Here is a 22404-nt window from a genome sequence, read left to right as displayed (position 1 = left end):
TTGTATGGATTAGATCTATGTAGAAAGGGGGTGGAATTCTGCATAGGCAGTAACTATAGTAATCATAACAAGTTCTAACTGGGGGGTGGAGGTCAGCCATCATAGCCCTATATTCCTCAGTGACCTGATATCAGGGGAGTCTAAAGGGTCTATTTCAAATTGGTAAGGTCCAAAATAAGGGGGATGTAGTCTGATACTGTTGCTGTTTGAAAGAAAGAGGATAATAAATCACAATTTCATTTAAAACAAACAGAAACATAATTATTTAATGTACTCAAGCATTCTCCCACTGTACTTGAAATCTAAACACAACAGTGTTTTATTACTGCTTGAACACGGAGTAAATGTATTATTTTCTTCTCTTCTACTGCTTTGTACATCTGCTAGTTACAGCTGGGTTTTAGCAACATAAGAAAAATGAGAATTATCAGAAACCTGCATTCTTCATTGTCAAAACTGTGTGATAATAAATAGTGAAGATGGGATCCTCAGTGCCATTCTAGAGAGAAATTCTGATTTATGCTACTAGTCTGATCCCCTGACCATATGTTTGAAAATTAGTTAGACTTTGACAATATGAAGAAGGGAAAACATTTATAAGTATATGAAATGTATTATGGCAGCATCTTTTCTCACTTGAGTTCCTAGCTGCAGTCAGAATCGTGATATATGAGAAAGATATTCTGGAATCTCTTCTTCCAAGATATTCCTGGAAGAAAATATTTTTCTCTGAGTTTTCAATGTTCTTTTTCATAGCAATTTATGAAGCATTTAAAAACAAGAATTTGACTTAAAAGGGCTATTTGGAAAAAAAATCCTTTGAAATAAATAAAAAAATTACCCTATGTTTCATGAATGAGCTGCTAGTGAGAAGGAAATATTCTCCAGGTTCAGCTTTCTTCTGTTTGTACATGTTGAATGGCAAACTCTGTGCTTCATAAAAAAGCATATTGTAATCCTTGCTTTAGTAAGGATTTAAACCTTAGTTGCATGGTGGTATCTCCTGTTAATGATCCTCTATCATGATGGAGTTTCCCAAATGTCAAAGGACTGTGCAAAAGAATCTCCACACAGAAAGAAATCTTATAATTTTTCATTAATTTTAACCTTAAATTTACAAATTCCCTTCTATTCAGAAGTAAGACTCCTCCAGAAGTTGGCCCAGCACATGTTCTGCGAAACAACGTGACTTCATGAAGACTGTAGTTGCTGTAATGATTGTGGTTGTCTGAATCTAACTAAGAATCAGCCAAACATCTCCAAGCAAAAATTATGTTAAGCATTATTTTGTGATTTAACCATTTTAAAAAGTAGGAGTAAAAATGGCAGGGAGGTCAGTTATGGCTATAACTGAATTTTGGACAACATAGTAATATGGGTAAAAACAAGGCAGGTGTAATTAGATATATGTTCACAATAATACAGCAAGGCAGTGGGGGACAAATATGCATTAGTTCTCTCCTTCAGTGGACTGTGACCATTGGGATGGATGATGGCTAAGAAACAGTTTTCTTCTGTTTTGTTGTAGTTCCTTTATGCAACTTACATTGCCCCATCTGCCAGTATGGACATCGGACTTCATCAGAATAAGAAAAACATGATTTATCAGAAAATTGACCCAGCTTTTGAGGATCTTTTTGACCCAGCAGAAGAATATATCCTCACTGTTCTGCTAGAACCATGGATGAAAATGGTGGAAGCAGACAAATACACTTATGGGAAGGTAACTAGTCTGGATGACACCATGAAAAATTCTTATGTCGGAGATGAAAATCACAAAAGTTTTCCTATGCAACCCTGTTACATTTATAGTCAGGAAGGGAGAAGTATTACAGGACGTTTTGCTCACTCACTCCTTTCTATGCTCATGCGAGGAATAGTCTGAAGTTCCTTGGAGAGCAGACTTCCCATCCAAAAGGAAGGTGCAGACTTCATAGATCCCTTGGTCTGTGAATTAGGGAGGAGTGTATCTTGCAATGGCAAAATTTCTCTTAGCACTCAGAAAGTGTCATGTTTCTGCAATCTTGCCATTGATCAAAAGTAATTTTCTTATGATGGATTGCCCACAAGCCTTCAATATTTTTAATGATAAGCACAAAATAAGCAGTGTTTCCTGAGTGTCTGTACAGTGATGATAGGTCCATATTAATTTTATCGAGTACTTCTTGGTGTTTAGAATTAAAGTGCAGCTACTGCTTAGCGTAATAGCAAATGTGATATGGTGATCCAGCTGTATTTGCCCCAAACACTTTTTAGGTAGCTGCCCTGCTGTGTAAGGGCTAGCTGTGCCCTGCAGGCTTACTGAAGTAGGTGCCTCAGTGGTGTACTCAGTTCTAATCCCAGAAAGCCTCTGAAGGCTTGAATTAAGCAGGCTCTTGCAGGTCAGAGGACGTGGCTGCAGTCCCAACTCTGCTTTTGACAAATAAGAACAAGAAATGGCGGAGGCAGTGGTGGATGCTGTGTCTGCTCTTTTTAAACTTACATACAAGTTACCGGCTGTAGGTTAAACCTCTAATTCCAAGTCTTTAACATCTCTCTCTTGGATATGGAAGGAGAAACTTACAATGGAGAGTCAGGAGTTGGAGAGCTGGAAGTTAGTTCTTGTTGCCATTTTTCTCCACTGTGACCCTAGATGAAGCATCTCCATTTTTATAGGCAATATCATCACTTACTGCTGATACTTCTGTCAGCATGTAATGAGAACAGGCATACGTTCCCCCCTGCAAAATATTTTGAAATGTTTTTGTGGAAGTTTGTAGTACAGTGTATTTTTGTTACTATATGGTGCATGCATGTATGAACAACTGGGAGAACAGATACCTAAAATCAAAGTTCAGAATGGTCTTCTAAGCCTATTAGCTGGTGGCCAGTATTAAACATTTAAGAATAGAGTATAAGAACATTAAAAAACCATACAGAAGTATTGCCAACTTCAGCACTTTGCAGCTGAGGAGGTTCATGAAGCAGAAGTCTTACCCACATTTTTGTGTTTGATAGTCTTTGATTATTTTTTCCCCAAGGGTTTATGTAAATGTGCCTTGAGTCATTTAATATATCTTCAGCCTCACTGTAGCAGTGAGTTCCATGGTTTAATCATGCAATAGGACCAAAAAATGCTTATCTTTGTTTGTTTGCAAACCCCTCCCTGATAATTTCACTTGGTGCCCTAGTTTTGTATGTCATGAGGAACAGTGAACAATTGTTATCTTGTCATATTTCTGTTGTATCCCACTTCAATTACATCTCTTTGAAACTCAAGAATCCTAGGCTATCTTACCTCTCCTCTTACAGAAGGCGTTCCATACCTTTGTTACACTTATCATCCCCATCTGTATTTGTTATTTTATATTCTTTCGATGAGTTGCAAGCAGTACTCAAGATCTGGATGCACTAAGGATTATCCAGTGGCAGAATCATGTTTTCTGTTTTGCTCTTTGTTCCTTTCCTAATTGTTCCTGTGATTCTAATTGCCTTTTGACTCCTGGTGAACTTTGAGTGGATGTGCAAAATGTAAGCTAATAGCCATCTGCAATGATTCCAAGATCTCCTTACTAAGTAATAACAGCTAATGGAAAGCCCTAATTTGGAGCTCACTGGAATGACTTAATGTTTATTGTCATTGAATTCAGCTGCCCTTTTATCATGCAGATGCTAAAGTGTCCCGAAATCCTGCAGCTCTTCACAGTCAGTTTAATTTTTTGCTCTGTGGAATCATTTTGCAAACTTTGTTTTCTTCTCACTCACCTCCTTTTCCAGATAATTTCTGAATGTTTAAAAAAACAACCTCAGTGCAGATCCCTGTGAGACTGCAATAGGAACCCCACCTCATAATGAAAGTTACTTATTTCTTTATTTTCTGCCTTCTAATTAATTCACAAGGGGACCTTCCCTCTCATCCTGTGATAATCTAATTTCCTTAGAAACTTTAAAAGTTTGAACATTGAAAAAAACTTAGTAAAATGAAATATACTAATACAAACATGTCTGCAAAATATTCTTTTCAGTTTTTAGCATCTTTTCAAAGCTTTTGGATAAATATTTTTTTAAGCTATTTCAGCTATAATTCTTTATGACCTGCAGAACACCATGTAATTGATCAATATTTTCATTAATACAAAATTTTATTTACTTTCTATCAGACTAGTTTCAGTCTTTTGTAGATGTGTATTTTCCATGTGTATTATGAATAATAGTTGCTTAGTATCTATTGCCAGTCCTCACTGAGTCAAGTCATCATCTCAGCCGAGTATTTTTATACATCATTTTTAACTAAAAAGGACTCTGCTTTTGAGCACTCTCTGAGTACAGTGTTTTCACTGCTTCTAGTGATGGGAGAGTTCCTCCAAAGTAAGAACGGAAAATATAAATTTTTGCTTTAAGTTAAGTTAAGGTGTGTGTCAGTTTATACCCTTTCAGTTAACTGAGGAATAATCTACTGCCCTTTCAGTTTAGATGATGCTTTGCTTTGCAGGTGTAGTTACATGCAGACTTCTCAGTGCCCTAAGAATACAACATCTTAATCAGAGCATGAAAAACCAGAACCAAATCCTTTTGAGTACACAATACAGGCATTTGTGAAGAGTTATAATACACAGACATAAACCGACCTGTTCTAGGAGGCACTAGAGTCTCTTTGTACTAGGCGCAGGCTGATGCTTAGGCACACTCCTTCCCAGCACAAAGACAAGGTCTGCTTTATATTTTGTTCTGTCCCTGGCTCTACTCTTCCCTTTGTTCTACCAATCAGCAGGATATATTTGGGCCATAACGAAACAAGATATTTTATCAAGAATTAGGTGAGTCCAAAATTGTTTATTTGGGACATGGTCACTATGTATTACATTTTTAACTTTAAACGAAACATGAAAACAGGAGAGTTCCTTTTAATTGTTGACTCTCATCCTGCCTCTATCTGCTTTCTGCTTAAACTTTATGAAAAGTATTCTGAAGTATTTTCCTATTTACTTCTAAACTACGTTTTCTTTTAAAGGAAAGAATACCCAAAAGCACTTTATAATAGTGGAATAGAGTTACACTGAGCCTGAAGGCATTCAGATAACACGGTGATTAGTGTGGTATTCACATTTAGACAAAAGCGTAATGAATATTAATCTAAAATCTCCCTTCTCTCTTGCACATAAACTCTTGTATAATAAGACCACAGCTTTCTAATCTTTGCAACGGGCATGCTAATCAGTATAACGCATTGGCTCAATTTCACTAAATAACCTAAAACCTGCATTTGAATGGTTTAGTCAGCTGAGAGGGTTACCAAACTATTCCTTATGCAGTTGCCGATCGTTTGCACATAACATGGAGAACTGCTGTAGTTGTATATATAAGGCTTCTAACTTAGTTAAAAAATGCCAATACTTCATGAGTTCTAATCATGCACAATTTATTTTAAGTCATTACTTGGTAAAAAATTAAGGAAGGGGACAAGAATGAAAGCCTGAAAGCTTTCACCTTTGTTGTTAAGGTATTATAGCACTTTTCTTTCTTAAATTTCCATTCCTGGAAATCTGTGGCACTCTATCTTTTTGACATTTCCTACTGAGAGTCACAGTTTTAAGACCAGTTTTTTATGCTTCTCAGTGGCACTTTGACATACAGTTTGCTGGTATAGGCAATCAGGTAAGTCTAACACAATATACACAATATAATATATATACAATATAATTTATAATATATAAAAAACCCAAGTTATTTTCTTAAATATATACTTAGGTTATTTACTGATGTTCTGTAGAAATCTACATGTGATCCTACACAGATCTGAAAATTTTGTTCTACCAGAGCTCTTAATTGAATTGTTTGTCACAAGGATGTGACTTCTAGTGTCTTCTAAACATCAGTCTCATTACTGGAAAATGTATTCTTTTCTGTCCACTGTCACTGGCAAGGTGCCTGTCCCGTTCTCCATCTTTCTATAATGTGTACTGTAGGGATGACATAAGATATTATTTTTATTAGGTGGAGTTGGTGGAAGAAACTCGACAGCTGGACTCCGTGTACTTTAGAGAGCTCCAGGCTTTGCATCAAGAGAGTGGTTCCAAGAAGGATGAGGTAAGACAAGTACCTACTAACAATAACAAACTCTCTTTCTATCAGAGAGGGTTAACACTTTGAGTATCAGCAATGAAAGACTGACTACATGCCAGTTTGGAGAAGCATGTAGTCCGATTTCTGCCACTCATTTCGGGAAATGATTGACAGCCATTTTGTTAATTACAAATACAGGTCTTCTGTCAGTTATATCAACATCAGGCCATTGTATGATTGGAATCAATAAGCCAGTTTCCACTGAAGTCTGTGGAATGTATTTTGGGCCCTTAATCTTGAGTAAATACCTCAATTTCAAGTAAATTAAAGGTATATATTGGTTTATTTGATTACGGAACCTGCACACACTGGTATGTTTAAAGCAAACATAAAACTAAAGCTGATTAAGAGCTGGAGCCTTAACTCTATTTTCTCAGCAATCACAAAGCTGTTCTACAGAGACAGGAGTTATCTAATGCACGGATTATTAGACTGAGCAAAATACAGAGATTAAAAAAGCAGTTATGCTAGTGAAATAATATCTCCCCTCAGAGTACTGTTGCTGATACTGGTCTGCCATCCTGCCCTGATGCTCTCAAAGAAGATCAGCAGTTGCATCAAGTTCCCAAAGAATTGGCATGTCCTAATCTATCTGACCTCATCCATGACAAAGAGAAGTTAGAACAGTTCTGGGCTTTTCTTAATGAGCATTCTGCTGGGTACGTTTCTTCATTATTAATATTTTAGCCATTTTTAAGTTCAGAAGAAATCTTTGTTGAGGATCTTGGCTATCTAAATGTTCAGAGAATTTAGTCTTTTTAAAAAATGTGTTTGCATATTTATGACATACACATGTGCATTGATCACGCAACTGAATTGTCTTAACATTTTTGGGACAAAAGTTCTCCTGTCATAACATGTTTGTATTACAGTTCTGCTTTCAGTTTCTGCTTTGATTAGTGGCAAACCCCTGAGTAGAGCAATTAGCCTATAATGAGTAAAAATTTCTCTTTTTTAGTACAGACTCACTTTAGTACATTTTAAAAATTAAAGCTGGATGTTATAAAAATGTACAAATAGAAGACAGCCACATTATTCTCACAGCGTGAGAGCAACCACAGTTTTATGTTTGCACTGATCTGAACAGAATTAAGTACCAGCTCATAGCAGATACAGTTTTTGCAGCATTTTTGAAAAAGTGAGCCCATTTGTTTAAAATTAAGATCTAAACAAAAGTTATAGCAGTAGTAAACGTGAGTTTGCCACTTTTTTCCCCCAAGCCCCACACTAATCTCTATCCTGTTTTAGTAAAATGCAAATATACTTTTTAAGTAACAGCTAACAGTCCTTAAATTGTCAATTCCTTCCTTTAACCTGGGTTCCCATGAGCAGATGCTTTGCATATTGCATATTTCTTCTAGTCAAGCACTGCTATCATTTTAGATCGGATATTAGTCAGATTTTTCAAAAGTGTCCAGAGATGGACATCTAGCACAGGACTCCTCCGGCCAAGACTCAATGTCATCACTTCTGCTTACCATCATAGGCTCCCTTTGTAGTCAGAGAGAGAAACACACTCTGGACACAATTCTTCTAATGCTGAAGGTAACATCTAAAACCAGTTTGGAAGGATCATTCCTATAGGTGGCTATTCCTGCTCACTGACTACAAAAGACTGGAGGTAAAGGGTTCAGATGGAGATTCTTATGCTGTGGGTGCCTCTGGTTAAATGACTTCTGAATTAGCTGTCTAGACCAGTGGTCTCCAAACTTTTTTGATTATGCACCCTATCAGTAAAAAATTTTTGAGTATGCACCCTCAATATATGTATATTTATTTTTTAATAAATTATATACATGTGCTACTGAAGTTCTAATATTTTCTTCCTGCCCCCAGTGAATTTTCTCACACACTCCCTGGGGTGTGCACATCCTGCTTTAGAGACCACTGGTCTAGAGTTCTTCTCTAACTGGGGAAATGGTAGGAATTGCCAGAGAACAGGTCACTGGCTAGGATGGGGTCCTGGACAGGTATGCTGAATTGCCCCTGGGACTTTGAGCCTCTCTACTAATAACAGACAAGTCCCATCTTAAGTGGGAGAGACAGACAGAGAAATGATTAATTTATGGAGAAATTTTCTTTTGTAAAAATTCATAGTATAGAAAAACGTTTGAAAATGTCTCACAAAACAGTGTTTTAGAGCTGGGTCCAGACCTAGTAACTCTGAAGTCCAGCTGGCATGCTACATTAAAGATGCTTAATGATACTATAAGCTGAAGAGATCCTAGAGCTAATGCAGTCTTGAAAACTTCAGCAAAAAACAACAAATGTGTCATTTGTCTCTTCATCAAAATTTATGGTTCTGTTATTGCCCAATTATAAGTGATCCAAGTTTCAGGAAGAGCAGGCTGCTGAGTACCTGGGCACAAACTCTGGTAAGAAACTAATCAAAGTTCCATTAATTAATAGTTTGTTAAATATATAGGATATATTCACAGAATTGCAGGACAATTTGTGTTACTTTGGGTTAGTGGGTTACCACTTGTTAGTGTTGCCAGACTAACAGACTATGCACATGCTCCTGATCTGTTGAAAGGAAAAATTAGAGTATGCCAGGATAAGCCACCACTGTAAACAGTTTAGCCTAACACACTTTAAAATTATGTTTTGCTTTTTAAATAAGACGCACATATTTGGTCAGTTTTCATAGGTAGATGCCAAGGAGTAAGTCCATAAACCACAGTGACTTGGATCACTTGCATTTGGGTGAACTTATGCACATTGTGATGAACTAGAACTTAGGTCTGTAAAGGTCTCAAAAGACTTTTGAAAGGGGGACATCTGTTCTTAAATCAGTTGGATGCTTTTGAAAGTTTTACTCATAGGTTAATGCTTTGAAAAAGCCAGTTATTAACCAAATGGAAAAATGGAACAGATTTGTCTGAATTTAACGTTTCATGTTTCCTGCTGCAAATACAGTGAGTGTCCTCATTAAAATGCTCACAAAACTTCAGCTATTAAGATACTATTGGAAAACAGTCATATAAATTAAACTGGAATTGAAGGTATGTCACTTATTCTGTCCTCTGGTTTAAAGAACAAAACCAATAGATGTTCCATTAAAACAAACCTAAATTGACAGTATACACTCAAATGATTATGAACAATATACAGACCAAGAATCGCATGTGGAGATTATTTGTCACTTACTATGAATAATGAAATAAGTAGTAGAATCAGTATTTTATGAAAAGGCAGCCCACAAAAAGCCCTAGAAACAAAATTTACCATAAATTGGTTTTGTCTGCTTGACTGCAGACTGATTTAAACTCTAGCACTTAGGAAGGGGGTGATTTCTGGGCCTGACATTCCCAGCTGTCATCTCTGCTCCTTTCTCAGTCAATACGATGAGGAGGCAGAATAGGAGGTGTCAACTTGTCTCTCAGTGGCTCACAGCCTCAATACTGCTGCAAATTCTCATCTGTTTCATTTTTCATTCTCTCTGTGAGCTCTGCACTATGGCTCTGGTTCACAGTCCCTGCTGGATTTAGCAGCAGCACACTGAGGAGGTTACGCCTTTCAGTGTACCCCAGAAGGGATCCTAAAATGAGATCCCTAAGATGTGTGTTTGATCTGCCTGTTCAGCAAGTGCCACGGTCTCACCAGATGGTACTAGCAAAGAAAAAATGACATAAAATTTCAGTCCAATCTGACCTGGTATTTAGGACTTGAACACTTTCGTGGCTTGTGGTTAAACTAATAACTCCCTAGGATGTTGATAAAATTAACTCAATATTGAAATAACATTCTGTTTAAATTTGCTTTAGCATGGATCTCATGTGCTGGCTAGATATTGAACAGTTCAGAAAGATGCTCCACAAGGATAAAGAAAAAAGGAAGGAAAAATCTAAGGACATTAAAAGCAAGTACTTAAACAAAAGATACTTCTTTGGACCCAACAGCCCAGCTACCAGAGAACAACAAGAACAGGTACCAGTTACAAAACCGTTCATAAAGAACAATCACACTGTGACTGAGATAAAAGTCCGTAAACTGCTTTACTCCAACTTTTCCGCAAGCTATGTCCTCAAATCTTACCTATATTTTTGGCCAGAAATCTGTTTCTGTTCTGGTTGTGGGGATCCCCCTGCTTCCTTTTCAGGCTCTTCCTCCCCTGTCCTTACAGAACATCTCTCTTAAACCCGGATCTGAGGCCGCAGCCAGAGCATGCACAACACAGTTCAGAAAAAGTGTAAAAATGGCTTTCAGGCAGAGTGACTTGTTCCAGCTTTCTATTTTAGTATGTCAGTAAAGCCACAGACAGCAAGTCTGAGCTGTGGCACTCCAATATATCTTGATACTTAGGGAATTCACTCGGTCAAGCTGGGGTATTATTTGCCAGAGTCTGTATTCTATTATAGGTAGGGACAAATGTAATCTGTTCCCTTTTATGAAAATACATGTGAGCCTTGGGTAAGCATGCATTAAATGCTTTGCTTACAGTTAAGCTCATGCTTTGCTAAATCAAGGATATAGAGAGATAAAGGACTTTTGGTATACACAAAAGTTTATGTCATGTGTTATTGTATTTGGATTGCTTAGCTAATGCATCCAGGTGGAGGATGGGGACAAATACTTCATGATCGACTTTCATCGGTGGTTCTGCTAGAAATTCAGAAATGCGTCCAGAAGAGATTAGAAAAACAATGGCTGCCATTGTTCCTGGCAGATGAGCACCACGGGGTGGAGGGATGCGCAAAGGTAATTTTTTAACAACAGCAACACATCCAGGCATTGTTTTTTGTTTGGCTCATAATTTACCATTGGGATAAAATGGTTCAGAGGAAAAGCAGCCCACAACTCACACTCAGTTTACATTGAAAGAGTTGCTTTAGCATGTACAGGTTGAAGCATTTAGCTTGATAATTGTGAAGGCAGTCTCTCTGAAGGCTTGGTCTGGCTGAAAGTATTAATGTTAGATCCCAAATCTGAAGGAGCTGGTGTTAGCTCTGCTGCCAGCCAGGCTGCCAGGGGAGTAAACTAATCTTTGCTGTAGTGCTACACTCTCCTCATGCCATTCTGCCCTAGCCATACACTTGCACACAGAAGAAATGCTGCTTAGTGTAAGGAATTTGCCCAAGGGGATGAGAATACAAGCAAATGTGTGGGCTCCTCATGCTGTATTATCTCCCTCAATCTCTCTCTCTCTCTCTCTCTCACGCTGTCCATATTCCCTCATCTGGAGCTGCAGTGCCTACAGAAATTACTCCAGAACTTGTGAAATTCTGCTTAGTGGGGAGGTTAACTGCTACAAGCCTTGTTTCCAATTGGTTACTTCAGAAAGTTGCCAGAAAACTGGGAATGAGAGGCCTTTCACTCCTGCTGGCTCATTAGACGGGGGAATGGGCAGAGCTAACATCTGCCTTTTATGAGAGTGCCTCTGTGACTGGGATCCGTGTAGGGAGATCATCGTGCTGGTGACAGATGCAAAAAGACTTGGTTTTTTGCACTTCCACAAAAGCTCTGAAATGTGAGTGCCATAGCAGAAGGAAACTTGACAGTTCCACCAAGCAGACACAAAGGCAGACTGCATTGATTTATAAAGCTTGTTTTCAATGACCTTTTCAACATCAAAAAGGTTGTCAGAAGTGCACCTGAACTGGATTCTTTTCATTGATTCAAAGCACTAAGCAATCTGAAAACTGCAGATTCTGTAATTTTAATAATTATTACGTTAAAGCAAAATTTCCTAACCCTCTGCCCTTTTTTAGCTGAACTCTGCCTCCTTTACGAGCTGTGGCACAAAACCGTGCAATATGGCTAGAAGCTAGCTCATGCCTCTTCTTGCACCTGCTGCAATGTGCTGGCAGGGAAAGTAGCCCATGTTGTTTGGAAAATTCTGTATTCAACTCTAATAAACAGTTTACAGGAAATACATACTCCTAATGAGCTTTTAGTCTTTTTCTAACTCCATTTATGTCTGACTGCTCTTTTCTCTTTCTTACTGCAAATTCAGAGGATGAAAAGGTCCTTTGAAGAACATATTTTAGAAGAAATGAAACCAGATGACATTCTCCACTTGGCTTCATATTTCACAGTGACCAAACACTGTGGGCATGCTATGTAGTCCTTATTCAGAAAATCTGCCCTTGATTTGAGGTGTATTTTTTGCTACAGAGAACATGCAGGATCAAGTCTGTATTTCTGATACAGCTCTCCAAAGGAACTAAAAATATTTCATTAAAAAAAAGTTATACCCCAAAATCTGTTCCCAACACAAGTGGTCGCTCAGAATATTATGGGTAAGGTAAACCAGTGGAAGACCACAGTTTGACTGCCATTGCCTCTTGTCTTCTGTAACTCTCCAGTCTTAATGAACACATGCTCATTTATAGCTGAACAAGGGATGGCATTCAGTGTGGGTCCACAACAAGTTTCAGATATAAAGATCCAGATTAAGATATATCAACTATTCTACTGTTGTAGCCTCAATCATTAGATGGCTGTCATGAAACAAAAAGAGTTAAAATATTCAATTATAATCTTTTGTTCAACCACAGATAATGGACATAACCGAAGATCTTCCACGCCAAAAACAGAAGACAACTAGGATGTGGATGGCAAGTGAAGTTTACTGTGTCTCCTGTGTGTGCAGTTTCACTGTATTTGCTGTTTGGACCTTGCATATCCTTCACAACTTCCCTGCTGTCTGTGTGAGGCCCCAATGTAAAGCTGTCAAAAGCAGGCATGATTGTATTGGCTACAGTGAACTGATTACTCACATTACTGGTGAATTTAGCTCCCTGCTGGATGTTCACGGTAAATTTCTCTCCCTTCCTGGCTGGAGAGGTTGCACTTGAAAAAAATATGTCTCTTGTCCTGGGCTTTGAGGAAGCACTCTTAACCCTCCTCAAACTGGTATTGTACCTTTAGTTCACATTTATCTGTATTTTGCATGCAGTGGACTTATTGGGACAAGCTGTTCATTCCAGCATCTGGTAGTTTATTTATTATTGCAAGTGGATTACGTGCAGACACAAAAGGGAATGTGAAGTATGCAGTGGAGTGGGCAGGTTTAATCATATCTCACAGTATCTGTTTCATTTAGAATTGTATTTTAATCTTACAGCACTGAGATAATATCAATTTTAAACATCTTAAACCTTTGTAATAATACATTTCATCAGATGTTTGCCAGTTTTTTCCTCTTGAAGAGCAGTGAACTCTTTGTGATTGCCAACATACAAGTTGTGTACATTTGTTCAGTTGAACTTTTATTGTCTGTTGAAATCAAACTGGAGACCCGGTCACCAATTACCCATGCAAACCATTAGCTCGAAAGGGATCCAAAGTGCATGTGGGCTTTGTTAACTGAGTTTTCCCTTTGTCTGTTTGTCAGGAAGATGGTTATTTTCCATGTTCTGTTGCAAGGTTGTTGACCCATAAAATAAGCAGTGTTCATATATTAGTATAGGGGTGGGAGCAACGTTTTGTTCTTCCCTTCGTGAATATGCCCCAGAAATATTTTTTCCCAAAAGTTGCCTGAATCCTGGTCACAGCAGATAGAACATGTTTGGAGAATTGGAGAAGGGCTGAGAAGATGCCACCTTACTGTCTAAGTTGAGTCAATTTTATTTTAACAAAAGGACTGTTTGGACAGCCACCACTCTCGCAAGGGTAGGCTCTCATCCCTGGCAGGCTCTGTGGCAGGACACTAAGTATAACCCCTATTTTTAAGAGAAGCTGCAGAAAGACTTTCAGCTTAGAATTAGGTTAGATTTCCAGGACTGTCTGCAGCAACTAAAAATGCTTCTGTCCCATACTGACCATTGAAAGGCACTGCATGCCTCCAGGACTTGAAGAGTTTTATACCACTGTTAAAAGATAGTTTTCATTCATCCATCTGATAACCAAGCGGGGTTGTTTGGCTTGCTGATCAGTGACAGCACAAGAACTGTTTGTTCAGGAAGGCAGGCCAGCCTGAACTTCACTTCAAACAAACTGTCCCTGCATAAGCCATCTTTCTTTCTCCACCCTTTCCTGGCTGCCTACCCCTCTGTGCTTTGCAGCATGATGATTTCCAAAATGTCTCGATGACTTTAAGTTCTGTTTTACTATTGGTAGCTATATTCCACAGAGAGCAAACTCTCTGGCTTCTGTTGGCGATCATGGCAACACATTTCAAAGCTCATTTTGTTGGTGAGATCCCTGTCAGAAGCATTTTACAACTTTAAGCTATGTGGTTTGTCTGTTCCTTTTTCTTTGTTGTTTGTTTGCACAAAACTCAAACTGTTCTCTAGAAAAGTAGCTGGTTGCCATAATCAATAACAATAGCTGTTTCCATACTTTATAGTATGTAGTCATATGGTCTAAATCATTGTCAGTCATTTCCTCTCCCATCACGTGTTCCAAAAAATGTTGCCCAAACCAAACTGGGGGGAAAAAAAAAAAGGGAAAGAAAGAAATGAAACCTTGCCACATTCTATTGTATCCATGTCATAAACTCATAAACTACTGAAAGTTAGGGTCAGTGCAAAGATAAAAATCAGACAGCTTACGCTAACTAATGCCTTTGTTATTGCTTTTTGAAACAAAGTTTATTTGGTGCATTTATTTCTTCTTTTGACAGCGTGTGGACAATAAATGGGTTTCTTCATCTAGTGAAATAATTGCTTTCCGCAAAGTGCTGTTGAATCCAGTGACAGCAAATCAGTTTCAACGCTTTGTGTCACTGAAAGGAGACCTACTGGAAAATGGAGTGGTCTTTTGGCAAGAGGTACAGAAGTACAAGGTATGATGGTAAAATGGAGCAAGGGGAATATAATTCCTTTTGTAAGCAAATGCATCCATTACTGCATATTAGGAGAATTTTAACAGGAATATCTCTAGGCATTTTCTTGTTCATAGCAAAACCACTTTCACTGTCCAAACTGTTTTTTCTTTGATGAAAATCCTCACTTCTTAAGGGTAGTTCTTTTTAATGACTTGAATATATTATCCCTACATTTCTTTATGCTTTTTCAAACTGTAACAGTCTTCTGAGTCTCTAAAGGAACACTACTAACTAGCTAATGCCCAGATTTTGGTATACAACTGTTGAGCAGCAGAAAATATGCAAGCAATAAAATGTTCATTCTGTCTTTATAGTTACATACTGTTAAATAATTGGATTATTGCTGGATTTGGTAATCCCTCAAAAATCAGAGAAAACTTTTAAATTCAATCAAATGTACAGATGTAAAGATAGTACCTACCCAAAAAGCTTATACGTACAATGCGCACCCCAGCTCCCTTGCATTCTGTACAGCCAAAGTGAAATGTAATGGGGAAAGTTAGCAGGAATTGCCTCTCTCCCAAATACATGCCCCTTTGTAAAATTGCTGTGGTGTCAGGTGAAACACAATGGGAAAACTCCAGAGTGAGCCTTTTTAATCACACTTCAGCCTCCTAGTAGCACCCTGGACTAAATGCCAGAGGCACCACGGATCTTTCACTTGTTCCTCATTCCCTTTGCCTCTGGGATATTGCTGATGCAAAAGTGCTACCAGTGTGCAGAGCCTCTCCTGGGCTTCTGAACATGGCCTGTGTGCACACAACAGGCAGTGAGCATGAGGTTAGCTAACAAGCTCAGAAACTAGGAGGTAAATACAGCTGATGCTGCAGTAGCTCTTGGAGATCCTGCTGCAAGCATATGGGTATATTGTCACTGTTCAATTTTACATATTTGAATTTGGGGTCTGCTTTAGAAGCCAAAGCTCCTCTGTTTCCAGGGGGTAATCTCCCCTCCTCACAGATTCTCTGATCCCCAAGTGAGGAATCACCAGCTGAAATGCTCTCTAGGGCTGCTGCCGTGTCTCTCGGTTACAGAGTGACTAGCTTAGACTAGAAACTGGACATGAAGGCACCTGAAGTTCCATGACATAAATCCTTCTCAAAATATTAGATTTTTTTTTCCAGATTTGTGACTTTTCGTTGCTACATTCTGGAGGGCATGGAAACTTTCTGCAAATTATTGTGGAGTGTAGTTTAGACTGTTTTCTCTATGGGTCTGCTCTCTGAAGAAAGCCTTCATTGTTTTATGTCCCACCCCCTCTCCTTCATTTCTGTTAATTTTATTTGTCTTCTTATCAAGAAAAACTACAATCTGACCATATTTCTACATGCATGCGATTTGTCGTGGTTGCCAGCTGATGCTCTTTGTAGAAGCAAAGGGCTGGAGTAGTAGGAGTGTTGTGGGTCAGGCTGAACTGGAGGAATATTGCCAAAGACGTGGGCAGCACTTTGCACTGTGCATAACTGTATTGTCTGAGCCCTATCATGCCATCAGTTTAGACAGAACTCCCTTTAGGAGTCAATGACTGCATTGCTCCTCATAATCCACTGGGCTGGCGGCACATCTTGGGACAATCAAAAAACAAATATATTTTTTTAAACAAATATGAAGAAATATAACTCTGTGGATCGCTTCCATCTGTTTCTCTATGCTCATGTCTCATCCCTCTTCATATCATATGGCTTGTTTGTCTTCCTTCTTACTACAGCTCTCTGCCCTTTCTTCTGTGCTAGATGAGCAAAGAAAGCCATAATATATTCTTAGGATATATTGAATATGTTTTTGTATTGCCTTATTTTCTTCATTGTAGCTGTTATCATTCTTGTTTTCCTTCACAAAACTAAAAAGTATTAATAATAAAACAAGCCAGCTCTTTCAAATAACACATTTCTGGTTAAAAGCCCTGTTTTTAATTTCTTTGCAAAGTAAATATCCAGCCTCCTATACCAAAACTAAATGCACATTCTTCATTTAGAGAGCTCTCTTCCTGAAAATTCTCTAGAGTACTCATTGTGTCTTTAGCAGATATATGTGATAATCTCCTAGTGTTACAGAAATTTCTTGATGTTTATGGATAGATGGAAAGTTCACGTTTCAAAGCATTTGAAGGAAGTTCTTTGAATTATTTTTCCTTCCTGTTGAAGTCCAATGGTAGCATTGTCAGAGCGTGAAAACACAGTAATAACAGGCTTTACAAGAACAATTGGATCATATTAAAAAAAGTAGAAACCCCCAAGTGTTTCTTTGAGATCTCATCCTTGGAAGTTCAGATTTGTTTTGTATTCTGTTCTGCACAGAGTTATTTCAAACACTGATGTTTTGGGAAACTAGAAAATCTTAATGAATGGGGAAACTAGAAGATTTCAATGAAGGGAAGATTGTACCAGTAGCTGAAATTGTCCCCTCTTGCACTAATGTTCCTGGCTATAATACCTTGTACCCTCTAAGTAATTTACCTCTTTCCTTGGATTATTTAGAGGACGTCTTTTAGTTACCATAGCTATGCTAGTCATAGCAGGCTCATTGTGAAAATCAGTGCATTTCACACCTGTAGATGTATTTATCTTTTCAGAAATGCCTCCTATTTGCCGGTGATGTGCTTAGACAGAATGTAGGATAAAAACTATCCTGATCCATCAGAATGTGCAGGCAGCAATTATCACATAAAAGCAATGATTGCTATATATCTGCATTTGCAAACCAGAAGTCCCACTCATGTCTTAACTATGTCTTTGACCATGCACATTTGCTATAAGAATTTTGTGGTACATACTGAAGAAATCTATTGTATAATTATTTTAGTATGACTATTACTCTTTGATCACTGGGCCCCTGTAAAGGGTCTTGCATCTCTCTCTCCATTGAGTGAAAAAGCTATTATTTGTCTTTCAGGACTTGTGCCATTCTCATTGTGATGATGCCACAGTCCAGAAAAAGATCACAGCTATTATTGACTGCTTTATTAATTCCGCTGTACCCCCAGCTTTGCAGATTGACATCCCAACTGAACAAGCAAAGAAGATTCTGGAGCACAGGAAAGAACTAGGACCTTACATTTTTAGAGAAGCACAGGTAAGGAGCTGAGAGAATATCTGTAACAGATCTGGCTAAAGTCTGTGTGTCTGCTTTTAAGGACATTCTTTGCTGCTTCTGTGATAATTTGGACTCCATATGTAAACCCAGGCATGAAGGAGAACACTGTAGTTATGCATTTCAATGAGGATTGGGTGGTAGAGGTGACAGAGATGCTTTTCAGGTATTTATTGCTCAGTAAACTGGACAATCTCTGACAGCTAGCTGATCCTGGAAAGGTGTTATCCAGGTCTGTGTTAGGAATTCTGGCAGCAGAAATTAATTCTGTCAATGTTTTTAACTGCTTGTTCTTTACCACTTGGTTAATGTCAGAGAAGCAATTTGTAATTAGAAAGTTTGTAGTTTCTGTAGTTTATGAAAAAAATGCAAATGTGAGTAAAGCACAAAGACAGCGTAACTTACTGAATGTCTTTCCCTTCTTTATTACAGAAATTCTGTATTAAATGGCTGTAGACCATTTTCTCTTTGATCTTTGTACTAATCAGACTGAACAGCAATTTGTGAACCTTTACTACAGACTTACTGGTTTCTTATTCCTCATTGCTGTCTTCTCTGACTTATCTTCAAAACCCAAGAAAGCTAGTTCCCCTTCTTTTCCTATAAAATTGCCACCAACACCTCTAAACATCAACTGTGAGCCCATAAAGTGTTTGGATCACCAAAGATGAATGGTTTGTTAGAGAAAAGGGATCATATAGGTCCTAAAAGAAATAAGAAGTCTCATTTCAGCCTGTGTAAAGCCCAGTGAACTCCAGAAATGTGGCACAAAACCAAGGGAAGAACTTGGCCAAAAAGCTGTGACTGGAACATGACAGTGACTCACATGTCACTTTCAACTCTGTTGAGCCAGAAGCAGTGAGGTGCTGAGCATACTTGCCTCCTTTGAAGCCAAGTTTCTCAATAAGAATTAAACATCTAAATAAATTTAAAAATGTGAGCCTTAGTACGTGCAGCAACAGAATTCACTGAGCCCCTCTGTTTGCTTTTCTAAAATTGTTTTTCTTATTCTAGTTCAAAAAAGACCCTGTGAGAGATTATATCATTTAAAAATTATCCAAGATTTGCTCATAGATCTGTAATGTGGTTTAAGAGCCTTTCCAGAGGCAAAAAAGTATTTCCTTTCTCTTAAGGAGGGAAAAAAACCCCTCTCCCTAATGAACTGAATATTTGAAATACTTGAGCAGAACAGTGGTGCAAAAGCAATTCTACTGGTGTATATTTTATCAGGAATACTTGTAAAAAATGATGGATGTTTTCATTAATGCAAACAATTGTTTAGGGAAATATAAAAAAAGAAAGTGCCTTTTAACTGTGTTTTAGGAAGATTTCTCACCAGTAATAAACACACTGATGAAAAGCATGTGCCGAGCAAAGCTGGGCTGAAATGTCAGGACAGAGTACGTGGGAGGAACAAGGCTGTGTATTCAAAATGAAATAGTTATTTCATTCTCATGGTAAACTACATTTTATTTTACAGTAAACTCTGTTTTCTTAATATGGTCAAGATTGGCATTCTTTTCTTTCTGCGCAGATGACTATTTTTGCTCTTCTGTTTAAATTTTGGCCAAAATTTTGTAAGTTTCAAAGCAACTTGGCTAGTGACAAAATTCTACTTGCCTTGGAGAGAAAAAAGGGAAAAAAGATGCGAAAGAAGGAAGGCAAAACTGCAGAGGTAAGGCTTACAAAATTTCAGGTGACAGCTGATGAACTGCATAAAAACTCCTTCATGAGCAAACATACATGCATTCAAATATCCCTTTCTCAGCCTGATCCAAAGCTACCGAAATCTTTTTGTTAGAATTCAAGCTTTATATGCGACCCGGTCCTAGGGTGATTAGCTCCCAGTCCTGCCAATGCATGTACATACGTTTAACTTGAAGCAGATGAGTAAATGGAATACTCCTTTCATTAAGCAGAGAGGAAAATGTATTTTAGTCATCTTTTGTGCCAAGAGAAAAGTAAAAAAGAGGGCTGAATTTAAAAGAAAAAAAAAATCTATGTACGGTCCATGTGTACAATGGGTAACTGCAGACCTGTTTGCACTTTCAGTATGTACTGTCCTATTTTAGAATTTACAGTCCTCAGTCACTATTGAAAGCAAAGCAAAACAAAACCAGATTTCATATCTCTTTTTCAGAAGGAGGATTTGAAAAGTCTGCACATTATTTTAAAAAATATTTATGTGCTAATTGCTGTGTATAATCTTTGTCCTTTCTTGAATATTTCTCAGTTTTGACAGTGAGATTGTTAGACTGTTCACAATGAGTTTCCAGACAGTTTCAGTGCATTAAGAGAACTGTGACCTCTACAGCGGAATGCTTGCTTGTAAAATTGTTTTTCTTGGAATTTTATTATTAAAATATAATGGATTTTTTTCCTATTGATTATAGGCTTTGCAAAAGTTTATTTTTTATGAAATGTAATTGTTTGGCCAGCTTTGAGGAGAGAACATTCCTTTAAGGGCAGAGAAATTCTTGGACTTGCAAACTATCATAAGTAGCATTAAAAGACCTTTACATATTTTAAATACCATGTACACATGTGTTGAGATATTACTTGTGATGAGAACCACATGAGCACCTGGACAGATAAAGACATATATATGCCCGAAAGAACATGTATACATTGTTATCCTGTTTTAGACACATGAAAGCTGAGGACCAGTGAAGCGTTACTCAAGGCCACACACCAATGTCAAGTGAAGTCTAAAATCCAAGAACTCATGTTCCTTTCTCCAAAGCACGTTGCCTCCATACAGATATGTCTGGCAAGGCCATTGGCAACACTTACAGTGCAAGAATGCAATATTTCAAAGTAATGCACTTTTGCGTTTTCATAGACTTATTTTTTCCATCTGTTTGTTGCTTGCACATAAGACTTCTGATTAAGACCAAGGAAGTAAAGAGCAAATCTTGGCCAGGAGGGCAAAAGCCTAACTTTTATGGGGAACAAATGGGAAAGGTGAATTACCCTTCGAAGCTGGGAAATAGGGTAAGAAATTTTAGAAAGTGACAGGCAGAGAATGCAGTTCAGTAAACAGTCTGCAGGCTATTCTTCTCACAAAATATTATCAGTAAACCAGTTACCTTTTAAAATCTCTTGGAAGAATAGGTGGAACAGATCACTTTTGGAAACCCTATTCCCCTTCTGTTATTGTTTAAAGAATTTGCCATTCCCTGTTCTCTTGCCTGAAATTTCTGACCCCTCAGTGACAACATAACTACTCAAATGATTCAGTATCCCTGAAGGATACTGATAAGGTTCATCCAACATAAGCGATAGCAGGTTCATTTGGCAGCTTGTAGAAGGTGCTGATTTCTTGGCATTTAAAATAATGTCTATGCTCCTCTGCCCCACCAGGCTCATGTTGAAGGAGAAGAAAGCTCTGGCAAGGGTTAGAAATGACATTTTTTTCTTATATATATTCCACTCTCCCCCCCCCCCCCAATCTGTTGCCATTTTGGGTTTATGTCAAATGGAACAATCGTGGTCCTGGGTGAGGAATTTTACTTTCTCTTTTCTAACAATTTTGTTCCTGGGGTGCCCAATCTACCTGGGCTCACCTCACTTTCTGAACTGACGGGATAAGAGTTGGACTTTTATGTAGTATAATGGAAAAAATGGGCAGACAAGGCTTTCACTGGACAATGATGTATGACTTTTGTATTATTTGACTATCTCAGTATTTTTTGTGGGTGCCTATTTGTTATTTATGGCGCAAATCCTATCAAAGGCTTCCTGGCAATGGACTCAGTGCAGGGGAGGAGTCACTGACGTGCAAGCACTGTACAATGCAGAGACCTCTTTTAAGCTTAGTGTCTGGAAGGCAGGGATGGGTAGGTACAGGGTGAAGTAAGCTTGAGCATTCAACATAATGTGATTGCTTTAGTACTGAGGTGAAATAGTTTTAAAAGATAATGCCTTGGGAGAGTATGGTTTGCTTCTCCATTTTCACATTTGCCCTTAGTGGGGTGCAGCTATACGGGCTCATCTTTGGCCCGTCTGTGGATCTGTTCCTGTGTTAACTGCTAGATGCACACGCCACATACTTAAAAAATATCATTAGTCACTTTTTGCAGACTTCTTTGATGCCAGTATTTGTAATTTGTTGTATACACAATTGCATTTTACCTCCAAAATAGATTTTGGATTTTTTGCTTTCAAGTGTACAGAATAGTTTTAACTTACACTACAAATCTGTACTTAGGCTTTCCATGCCCTTAGCAGAGAAAGGTAAAGCCATAAGCATTAGTTTTCCTTCTCCATTTTCCCCTCATCTCTCTTTAAGCTTCTTAGCAGTAAGCTTGTTTGTTAGTAAGTGGTGTAATGCCATGGGATACGACATTGCCATAACATTGCCTAATATATTATGCGAAGACATTATTAAAGACCTCATTTAATTCACCATTCTTATTGAGAAAGCTAGCAAACATAAA

At 38.1% G+C, this 22404-nt stretch overlaps 1 protein-coding gene across 1 annotated transcript in view; it reads left to right on the top strand.

Annotated features, from left to right (window-relative positions):
* RGS22 (regulator of G protein signaling 22) overlaps positions 1–22404 on the top strand; it is a 70684-nt gene that overhangs the window by 36093 nt on the left and 12187 nt on the right. Inside the window, exons 15-23 of the mRNA XM_075085500.1 lie at positions 1529–1723; positions 5974–6066; positions 6595–6761; positions 9870–10032; positions 10645–10803; positions 12603–12662; positions 14672–14833; positions 17768–17947; positions 19500–19661. Of these exons, the coding sequence (XP_074941601.1) occupies positions 1529–1723; positions 5974–6066; positions 6595–6761; positions 9870–10032; positions 10645–10803; positions 12603–12662; positions 14672–14833; positions 17768–17947; positions 19500–19661 (1341 nt within the window). The remainder of the gene's footprint in view (positions 1–1528; positions 1724–5973; positions 6067–6594; positions 6762–9869; positions 10033–10644; positions 10804–12602; positions 12663–14671; positions 14834–17767; positions 17948–19499; positions 19662–22404) is intronic.

This window comes from Phalacrocorax aristotelis, chromosome 2, assembly GCF_949628215.1.
Source record: "Phalacrocorax aristotelis chromosome 2, bGulAri2.1, whole genome shotgun sequence".
NCBI lineage: Eukaryota > Metazoa > Chordata > Aves > Suliformes > Phalacrocoracidae > Phalacrocorax > Phalacrocorax aristotelis.
Note: the sequence above shows the minus strand (reverse complement) of the source record. Positions and strands in the feature narration are given on the sequence as shown.